The sequence below is a fragment of the Pteronotus mesoamericanus genome, unplaced genomic scaffold (assembly GCF_021234165.1).
Source record: "Pteronotus mesoamericanus isolate MK-2021 breed Mesoamerican mustached bat unplaced genomic scaffold, CSHL_Meso_final contig_311, whole genome shotgun sequence".
Taxonomy (NCBI): domain Eukaryota; kingdom Metazoa; phylum Chordata; class Mammalia; order Chiroptera; family Mormoopidae; genus Pteronotus; species Pteronotus mesoamericanus.
In genome coordinates this window covers 1,781,500-1,792,512 of record NW_026555132.1, presented here as the reverse complement: position 1 = coordinate 1,792,512, position 11,013 = coordinate 1,781,500, and the positions used below count along the sequence as shown (strand labels likewise).

Genomic DNA, 11,013 nt, shown 5'->3' with positions numbered 1-11,013 from the left:
GATGCAGTTTTCAGATTCTTGTGGAATATGTAACTCACCAAAGGTGGAATTCTTGCATCTGCCTTCCAGATATCAAGGCACTAGGAGCCAAACTATGAATCAAAAGGCTCTTGGTGAGCAAGCCCATTGGACTGTCCTTCCCCACAGTAGAATCTGTTTCTCTCTTGCCTGTAAAAGTCAGAGGCTCCCTCCAATGGACAGCGCAGAGCAAGCACAGTAACTGGTACATGCTTATTTGAGGGAAAACACTGGCAAATTCCTGCTCACCCACTGAGGCAGCAAACTTTTACTCTCTGAGTTTGCATGTCAGGCATTGTGGTAGGCCGAGCTTTAAAAGAGTTCACTCCTACAGGAACCAGATAAGTGAGTAAACTTTCAATTCAGTGTTATAATAAGTGCGATAATATAGATGTGCCAATGGGGGTAGGGAAGGCCCCATTTTTAGACTCCATGCACCAATTATGAACCAACTACTCATGCATATTCTAACATATGAGGGCTGTCCTGAGGCAGGCACTCCATGGTCACTGAGTTAAACAAACTTTGGTATATTTCTGTATACTAACAGCAAAATATCTGAAGGAGAAATAAAACAATCCCATTTACAATAGCATCAAAAACAATAAAATACTTAGAAATAAACTTAACCATGAAAGTAAAAGATCTGCACCCTGAAAACTCTGAGACATTGATGAAAGAAATTGAAAAAGACACAAAGAAATGGAAAAATATGCCATGTTCATGGATTGGAAGAATTAATATTGTTAAAATGTTCATTCTACCCAAAGCAATCTACAGATTCATTGCAATACCTACCAAAATTCCAATTAATACATTCTGTAACTTAGGAAAATCCTACATTAATATTGACATAATCTGCATAATGGTTGTAGAAGACGATGTTTATTTGCATGATGATGCATGTGCACGATGAGTCTCAGCTCACTGCCACTTGCACTTCCATGGACTGGAGAATTAGTTTACCCTCTCCCAGAAGTTACCATCGTCCTCTTTTTTATTTTTTTTTAACTTGGTTGTGACACCAGTAAACCAAAGGGAAAATTTCTCATCCTCCCACTTCTGCTTTTGAAGACCATAAAAAGGCGAGGAAGAAATTGGCAGACAGTATTCGTACCTCTCCGAGGCACAAGCTACTCCAGAGCTCTGTTCTCTGCAGCCAGTCTTCATTGCTCAGGTATGACTTTAACTCTTTTTTATGACTAGGTTCTAAGAGAATCTCTCTGTCTCCTTCTCTCTCTCTCTCTCTCTCTCTCTCTCTCTCTCTCTCTCTCTCTCCCTCCCCCTACTGCCTGAGGGCTGTGCTTTTTGCACAAATGCCAGGTGTACTGTTACGCTATGATTTGGGAAATACTCTGGAAATGAATACTGCTTAGAGCAGCTGACACCTGAAAGGTGAGCGTCAAAGCCCTTGCTCCAGATCTTCTAACAGGTGCACTCCTGATTTGGGTTTGGTTTAGCAAATGTTTCTCTCTGGACCCAAAGGGTGGCTCTTTCATGTATTTGTTCATTCATTCAAAGATCATTTCTCTGCATGCTGGCCATGTACTAGGTGCTGAGGGAAACTCACCTATGAAGACAACCTTTATGGGGCCTGCGTGGCAAGTGGTCACTCATTTCCCCCTCTTTACACAGGTTTCTGAAGCAGCCATGGCAGCAGTACCTGAACCCGCCAGTGAAATGATGGCTTACTGCAGGTCAGTGGGGAGACTGAGATCAGTAATGTGAGCAGGGCGCCCTTTCCATCAGGGATGTGCTGTCTGTGTATGGAGATCAGATTTGTCCTCCAAACTGCACCCTTCCGTGGCAAGCAGGGTTCCAAATTACCTGGTTTAAATGCTGATTTCCCACAACAAGTCCAGCCTTGGGAGCCACAGGCATGCCGATGCTGCTGCAGGGGTTTCCTGCAGATGCTGAGCAGGAAGAAGAGATGCTAGGTGGGGAGTACAGGGCATAAAGTTTGGCAAACTTTGGCTTCAGTGAGAGGCAAAACTCAGATTTTAACTATACTGCACATTAGGTCCCAGGATCCCACAGGGAGCACCCTGCCTGCCCTGCCTCCTGTGGGTTCCATGCATATCCCCACAGAATTTGCCAGCTTCTAGAAGCTTTAAGGGACCTGCTACTTATAGTTTCCTATTAACAATGAAGACTGCTTACAGGAAGAAAAAGTAAACTTGTCTGGGAGACATAATTGAGCAGTGTCTCTGTTTTTATTACAGTGATGAGAATGACTTGTTCTTTGAGGCTGATGGCCCCCAACAGACTAAGGTGAGACCATGAGCTTCAACTCCAACCCATGGAGGGCTTTGACCTGAGAAAGGCTCAAGGAAAAGGGTTCTGGGCCACTTTGATCCTGTGGTATTTTATGATGGGACAACTCTCACAATTCCCAGTAAGGCAGGTGCAGGCTATGCTGCTTGGTGACCTGGCCAATGGCCAGCTCCCATGCTACCCAGTCGCTCTCTAAGTCTTGGGGACACGCCCTGCTTGCAGACGGCAAGGGGGCGAGAGTGGTCAGGAGGTTTGCTATGTAATGCCAGGAAGACAGGCTAGGAAGGCTTCAAAGCAGCAGATTCGATTCTCCTTTTAGGAGAGGGGCACAGCCTGCATTACCCACTGGGCCAAGTTCTGACACCCAGAGCACATGGCGTTAACAGGTCTGCCCCTGTTTAAGGTAGAATTGTTTTTTGCTTTCTAGGGTGGAGTTTATGACAATCAAATGTAGATAATGTAAATAAAAAGATGAATTGGGAGTTGAAAGAAAATCATTCACTTGCTATTTAACCTTGGACAAGTCATTTCATCCTTTTGGACCTTGCCAGAAATGTTTTAATGTGAGGGTTAACTGGTTTAGTCCGTCCCTCTTCTGTGCTCTTCTGTACCATTAGAGGTCTCTTTAACTGTCCCTCAAGCTTTTAAACCATTGTCATTACTTAGGACAAGTCCAGATAAGCCTTAATATACAGTTACACAATTTCTCTGAATAACAGCAAAGTGGGAACTTTACAAAGAGTAACCATTTTTTATGTATTTGCAGAAAGCTTATGAAACAGCATTCTGGGGGAAAAAAAAAAGAACTTGTTTAGAATAGTAAAAAACTTGTTGAATGAGCACAAATGTATACAAAAAGTTATGATCATCACTGACACAAAAAATTAAATGCATAGTGTTAGAGCATTAGGGATACAAAAAGGTATGAAGTGTAAAAAGATAAGAAGTTTATAGTTAGTGGAGCAGGTGTAAAAAGATACACAATGTACAAATGGGATTTGTTCTAAAAGAATACCCTGTTGGGCATCAAAAAGCCCACATTCTGGCTATTAACCTGCCACGTGCCCTTGAGTGAGCTACTTAATCTCTCTGGTCTTCAGTGAGATGAGAGTTTATCCTTAGAGGCTCCTTTATTTCTAAGGCCCCTTTTGCCTCTCTGATGACAAAACGGGAGTTCTCTGGCCCAACCACCTTAAGACACTCACTTCCTTGGTCTTTCCACAGTGCTCCTTTCAAGATGTGGACATCAGCTCTCTGGGAGGTGGGAGCATCCAACTGAAAGTCTCCCACCAGCTCTGCAACTCCAGTTTTAGGCGGGTCGTGTCGGTCATGGTTGCTGTGGAAAAACTGAAGAAAATGCCCATTGTCTGCTCACAGGACTTCCTGGATGATGACCTGAGAAGCCTCTTTTTCTTTATCTTTGAAGAAGGTACTTAATGAGAACTAAGGACAGACAAGCAAGCTCCACTTCTCAGCATCCATAACACAACAGCCAATCTCCTCCAAAGCTGAAACCCTTGAGAACAAAAGAGGTGACATAGCAGACCCAAAAAGCTCAGGGAACCAGGTGGCAGGCCTGAGAAGCTTGGTAGCCAAGAGTAACCACCAAGGACAGTCTGATCACGAATTGCTATCTGGGCAACTCATGGCGGGTCTTCAAGTCCGAGGCCCGCAATTTCCTTAGCAAGGTCACTCTTCACCTTAAGGAGCCCTGTCCAAGGTTCTTGTGCTTCTAGGAGAACACACTTTTGAAATGTCAGAGTAATTTTCTTTCCCTACCCTTTGGAGGCACAACTGCAGGCACCAAAGCAGGAGACCACCAAGCCCCTCACTGTCATCTTATCCCCACACGCCATCTCCGTGTCTCTCTATGCTGTAAATGTTAATTGTTAATTATGCTGTATCCACCAACGGAAAAGAAGTATGTGCCTCTTGTTCGGACTTGCCCTCTCTTCCTCTCTCTCCCTTCTCTCTCCCTTCATTTCCTTCACCACCCCTCCCTAATGGCATAGAGGAAACTGGAAATAGAAAGCCAGACCAGGATAATGTAGGAAAACCAGAAATATTGGCAGTTCCCTTTAGGGAAAAGCCAGTATAGTTGAGAGGAACCAGCAATTGTATACATTCCTTGGACTAAAACAGAATTAAGGAATCTAACTAGAGATTTCCTTGATCTCCCTGATGTTCACAAAGAAATTTGATCTAACTGATAGAACATATGAAACTAACAATTTGGCTGATCAATTACCTTAAACTATCCAAAAAAAGAAAAAGATAAAGCCACTAAAATTATGAATTTACAGCTCCAGCGATGAAGCGATTGGGTCAGACCTCACCAAAAGCTCTCTTGATGGGGAAAGCAGAGACTGCTTTTATGGTAATAAAAAAAATAAAAAAAAAAAAAGCCAGGTCATCTTAAGAAAGACTGTAGGAAACTGAAATGGGGTTTAGGAAAAGAAGAGAAACAGAGGTAAGCATAGGGCTGCCCTGAGGATTCCAAGAAGGAGTTTTCCCTTCTTTCCAAGACTTTAGAAGAAAATTGAAATTACTGCAAAAGGGAAAACTACAAAGGCCCTTTGATTCTAATGTGTAAAATGAACTGCAAAACTGTCATTCTCTGGAGTGTTTTCTCAATCTGTGGCAATCTTGCTTCTGGACATGTCCCCAAATTCTTGGTTTAGATAAACTCTTACAAAGCTCTCTACAGACTTGAACATTCTTTCATTAATACCCTTTAAAATTTTAGGTCCATTAATGGTAAGAAAAGAGAGAAGCCTTAAAAACCAACTTGATCATCTCTTTAGTTGAAACTATTGTCCTAATAAGATCTTAATAACGACTCAGATTTGCAAATTATTCCATCATTCTCAGAGTGCTTCTTCTTATTGTTTTCTCCTCGTTGGGCCAGTATTTTTGGATTGCCAGTTTACATAAGTTACTCTATTGTTTCTCCATAGCAAGCAATAGCACTGAACCTTGAACCCATGTCTGAAGGTGCCACATCCAATGTTCTTATCCACCCCTAACTCCTCCTCATTGTGTTACAATTTTTTGAGATGTGCGTGTCCTCCAACAAGCCAAATTCCTGTCCACAGACTGTCCCTTTTCATTTTCTACCTAAACAATGCATGTTTCCCCTTTCAGAGCCCATCAACAGCATGCAGGATGATGCCTACGTGTGTGATGCATTCCTACCATCGCTGAACTGCAGACTCCGTGACATAAACCAAAAATCCGTGGTGCTGTCTGGACCACATGAGCTGCAGGCTCTTCACCTCACTAGACAGGATATGAACCGACAAGGTAAGTGGGAAATCTTGATTCTTCTCTTGGCACCCTGACAACTGCTTATCCTCCACATTTGCAACAAAGTAGGACATTAAGCAAATTATCAACATCAATGGAGGGAAGGAAAAAAAAAACATGCTATAAAAAATGTATAGCTTCTTGTTTGGGTCCCAAAGATGGCACCAGATTGATTCCCTTAGCACATTCATTTTCTGGCAAGAGATGTAACTCAAAGAAATTAGACTGTTCAAACATGCCCAGGACCAGTCCAGCCAAGTCATTTAATGACAGCGCAATGTCAGTTAAGAAAGGGGTCATTTGATGGATGTGACCTACCTGCCTATGGGGTTTTTTTTTTCCTGTTGTTGAGGATGAAAGTAGAATGGTGAAGAAATGTATCCATCGCCATTCCCAACCCTGCCCCTGCACCCCTAACATCCTTCCCACCCAACACCACGGGAATCCTTATAGAGAAATTTCACTGGCTAGCAGGAACTTTTATCTCTCTGCTGTAACAGGCAAATCTTCCAAGTCTGGGGAGCCCATTAGTTGTGGGATCTGCCTGGCACCCTGCCACTGTGACTGAATCCTCTGTGCATGGGGGTGGTCAAGGGAACAGTGGAAACAAGGAGCCTGTTCTCTTCCAGGGCTGCTGACATTGGAGAGAGGCATCCCTGGGGGAAGCTTCCTGCTCTCAACTAAGACAGGACCATCCTGTTTCTTTAGAACTGAGTTGTGAGCATGACCTTGGGGCCTCCAAGTGAGACAGCTGTGACTAAGGAAGATTAAAATGAGTGTCTGTCTTTGCAGCCACGTTTCACAACTAAGCCTCCCCTCGCCCAAGTTCTTCCCACTTGCTGTTTTACACTCTTGAAATAGATTTGTGCCAAACAGATTTAGAGAGCCCTGCCCGACCTCTGTCTTTGCCTTTCACATCAATCAAATCATTCTGTTCATGAGGCTGCATCACTGGCCAGTGACAAGATGGCTTCCTACCTTCCTTCCCTTAGTTTTTAAAAATTAGCCCCTAATTCTTCACAGCCACTGTAATGAGGCTCTTTGAAGTCCCCAGACCTTCTCTGGGAAAAACTAGAATCAACCAACTGAACTTGCTATGGTCTATGAGAATCCGTAGGGAGGTTCCCACAGAGGAGGCTCAACTGTACGAGTCCTGGGTTTGGGGTCCAGTGGTTGGGCCAACCCTGCACTGCTGTGCTTCCCTGACCACAGGGCTCTCTTCTTTCTCCAGTGGTGTTCTGCATGAGATTTGTGCCAGGGGAAGAAAATAACAACAAGATACCTGTGGCCTTGGGCATCAAGGAAAAAGACCTATTCCTGTCTTGTGTGATGAAGGACCGGAAGCCCACCCTGCTGCTGGAGGTGAGTGAGTACCAGGGGCCAAAGGGCCTTCTCAGCTCTTCTGAAGCACCCCTAGCCATCACTGACTTCCATGACAACCACCTTCTCCCCTGCCAGAAAACCTGGGAGCAGATCTTCCTGATAATTTTGCAGAAATGTAAATAAATTGAATGTAATTGTTAAATACATGCAACTTTCACTGCCAGTGCAGAAAATTACATCATTTCTTTGATGTTATTATGCCTTGTCACTCTTTTTCTTAATCCTTCCCCACATACCAGCCCTGTCACTCTTACTACCCAACAGATTATGCAATGTTAGGGTTGCTCCATTTGATAGATGACATTTGGCGAAATTAATCAATTCAAGAGAACTGTCCCCTGTTGTTGTCTCCATTCCACTCTCCAAATCACAATCCCTCCCACTCTCCAGCTTTTACAGCAAAAGCTTCATTTCCAAGTTGAAGTCATTCTAGCTAAGGACCTAAAAAAAATTTTTTTTAAATCCCTGGAAACCAGGGACTCCTAGAAGCTTTAATGTAACTTTCACTTTTTAAAAAAAAATGCCCACCTCTATTATGCTCCCTACCATTTAACACTTGGGTTCAGAAAAGGGTAAGAGCTCCTTCAGTCACCGCATGGGAAGTAGGGGTCACAAAGATAACTCAGGATTCTGGCTTCTGGTCTTGGTTCTTTAGTTTCCTCTCTAACTGACCCAAAGAGTAGCTTCATCAGAGTATCTTTGTTCCTTTCCTCACAAAATTCTTGACTTCTGTTTTGCTGCAGACATTAGACCCCAAAGATCAGTCAAAGAAGAAGATGGATAAGCGATTTGTCTTCAACAAGACAGAAATCATGGGCAAGGTAGAATTCGAGTCTGCCCTGTATCCCAGCTGGTACATCAGCACCTCACAAATGGAACAGACACCCGTCTTCCTAGGAAATGTTAGAGGTGGCCAGAATATAACTGACTTCACCTTGGAAATCCTGTCTTCCTGAAGAGACCTGCACGCAGAGGGCCCACATGTGCTACAGAAATCCAAGGGTTGCTGAAGAGATATAAAATGGTTTGAACATGGCAGTGGGCTGCTTCACTGTTGTCTAGTCAACACCCAGCTGCCTCCCCTACATTAATACTAAGGAAACCACCAGACAGGAGAAGCAGCCCTGTCCTCCCAGGGCCAATCCTTAGAGCCATGTGCTAGGCCAGGCCTCTCTCACTCTCCGCTCACACAAAGCCACCCTGGCGGAAACCACTGCACATTTGGTTCAAAGAAACCCTCTGTCCTTTGCACCCAGCTTCTGATGAGCAGCCACTTAAAGTATATATTTATTTATTTATTGATGAGTCAGTCTATTTAATTTAGTTCAAGGGAGCCAAGAAGCAGCAGTTCCTATGAAAGAGTTCAGTCTTCAGTATCAAAGGAGCCAATTTGATTTGGATGACTGTGCTGTCTTTATATTAAGTTATTTTACCAAGCTGAAGAAGCTCAGATTATTTTAATAGAAATATTTGTGAATGAGGAAGCAAGATCACATTGCTTCAATAATTCTGAAATAAATTTCGCTGAAAAAGAACTTTGTTCCCATGTGGTGACTGATTTTTCTTGGATCTGACACAGAAGAGGGAAAATAAATGGGGCCGGGGAAGCCTAGTCGGGGAGCCAGCAGCCCACTCCTCACTGTGTGCTGCCACATCCCAGGAAAGATTTCTGCTCAGCAGAGCCTCCTCCCACCTGTCCCCTTCATTTCTGTTTTTCATCAAAGGGACATCCAGTGCAAACAAGATCTGAAAACAAGATCAGCTGAAGCATTATAGTGACTATGCATTGTGGAAACAGCTACCGACAATTTCTCTATTCGTTTATTCAGCAAACATTTATTAAGCAAATGCTGTGTACTAGGGGCTGCAAGCACAGAAACAGGAAAGGTAAGGTATTCCTACATAGAAGAGGCAGAGATAAACAAGCAAAATAAAAGCAGCATGGCAAGTAGAAAAGGGGAAAAATGCACTTCAGGTGGAGGGGCCAGTGTGAACAAAGGCGTGCAGTGTGAGAATGAATGATGCAGGAGCAAACCTCAGGGCTGCAGAAGTCACCAGAAGCGAAGTCAAAGCACAAAAACAGCCTGGTGGAAAAGCTGTCATAACTTGTGTCTCAGACAAAGGGAGAATTTGCTTAGCATTTACAAAGAGTTCCCTTAAAACATTAGGAAAAAAAAAAACCAAGAACAAAAATTTAACAAAATAAACAAAAATCAATAAAAATATTTTAATAGACTGTCAACAAAAAAGAAAATACTATTAATCTTGGACAGAGTAAAAGATGCTCAACATTTCTTATAATAAGATGAATTAACAGCCTGAGTACCAATGGTCTACCATATTACAAATATCAGAAGTTTAACAGCATACCCTGTTGTCAAAACAGCCAGACGACTTCCACTCTTAAGAATTACAAGTGGGAGCATAAATTGGTACAACTCCTGTAGAGGAAAAGTTTATAGCAACTATGAAAGTTACAAATGCATAGCCCCTTTGGCCCAGCAATCTCACTTCTGAGGATCCATCCTGCAGATGGATATATACCCTTGTGAAATGACACATAATCAAAATTATTCATTGCACATTACTTGTAATAGCAAAAAATTGGAAATATCCCAAGTGTCTATCCACACTTGCTAAAGGGGACTGGCTAAAAGTAGGAGCTGTGACTGGTATCTGGCCACTCCCTTCCAGATCCTGAGCCAGGTCCCACAGACTGTTTCAAAGGGTCAATGCTTCTTTTTCTCTGCAGGCACTCACCTCCATCCCCTGCACCCAAATCCCATCAGCCTGCAGTGCCAAAAAGTTATGAAATCCTTCACCCCTCAGGATCAGGAAGTGAGGGCCACCACCGGAGCATCCCAATATGCTACCACACTCAACCTGGAGAAGAGCCTGGCTGGAAGAGGGGCCCCTGGGGCCACATAGTTTGTGTGTGTCTGCCTGCCCTGGTGCTGTGTTCATTGGGCTGGATGAATGCCAGGGGTGACTCAGCTGTTGTCAAGGTGTCAGGTGACAGCAGTGACAACAACAAATTGAGCTCTGCTGCACAATTAGAGGGCGAAGGTTGGAGTGGGAAGTATGGGCTCACTCTTACCTCTGACCTCTTTTCTTCCTCTCTAATAATGTTAGGTGGGGGTGGGGGTGAGGTGATCAACTCTAGTACCTGTGGTTCAGTTCCTCATCAGCGATAAAGTGACTAATAGGGTAATAGAGTAGAGAATAAGTGGGTGGGTGTAATGAGAGGTACTATTTTAAGTGATGTGGACAGGGAAGAAAGGCACTTGAGAATGTGGCTTGAGCAGAGCCCTGAATGTAGGTAGAGAAGGTACCAATCTTGCAAAGATCTGGGGAACAGCATGCCAAGAGAATGGAACCCTGAGACATAGAGGCCCCAGACCAGAAGTGGGCTTGGAATGAATGAGACATAGCAAGGAGGCCATCGTGGATGAAGCAGAATGGACAAAAAAGAGTGGTGCTGGAAGGGAGGACAGAGAGGCAGGCAAGAGCCAGGTCTCTGTGTAAGGAGTTTGGACTGAGCGTGTCAGGCAAAGGCATTGGAGAGTTTTACACATGGAAGGATGATCTCATATGTTTCATCACTCTTGCTGTTGTGTGAAGAATGAACCCTGGGGGCAGGAGGAGATGGACTGCCTCAGAGACAGAGGTGTCTTAGGTGAAGGTACTAGAAGAAAATGTGGTGAGGGATGTATTCTAGGCACAGGGACAACAGAACTGGCTGCTGGAGTAAATGTGGGAAATGAGAGGAAGAGAGAGTAATTGAAGGACTCACAGGTGAGTGGGTACATGGGGGTATTTAGCGGAAATAGGGAAGCCTTGAGAAGAAGCAGGCATTGTGTGTGGGCTGGGTAGGAAAAAGTTACATTTTGGCCAAGTTATATTTGAGATACCTACTCAACACCCACGAGAATATAAAATTTCAATGTCCCTTGAGATCAGACTCAGGATCAACTTGCATGTAGGTCACATGCCGAGGGTCACCTGAGACCACCTAACAAGAGAATATTGCTA

General features: G+C 43.8%; 1 protein-coding gene across 1 annotated transcript; it reads left to right on the top strand.

Moving 5' to 3' along the window:
* The first annotated feature begins 1,629 nt into the window (after positions 1-1,629).
* IL1B (interleukin 1 beta) lies at positions 1,630-7,937 on the top strand. Its single transcript, XM_054575536.1, has 6 exons — positions 1,630-1,715; positions 2,241-2,289; positions 3,517-3,721; positions 5,437-5,595; positions 6,830-6,960; positions 7,725-7,937. Exons 1-6 carry the CDS (start codon positions 1,669-1,671, stop codon positions 7,935-7,937), a joined length of 804 nt encoding a protein of 267 aa, XP_054431511.1. The 5' UTR covers positions 1,630-1,668.
* The last annotated feature ends 3,076 nt before the right edge of the window (positions 7,938-11,013 follow it).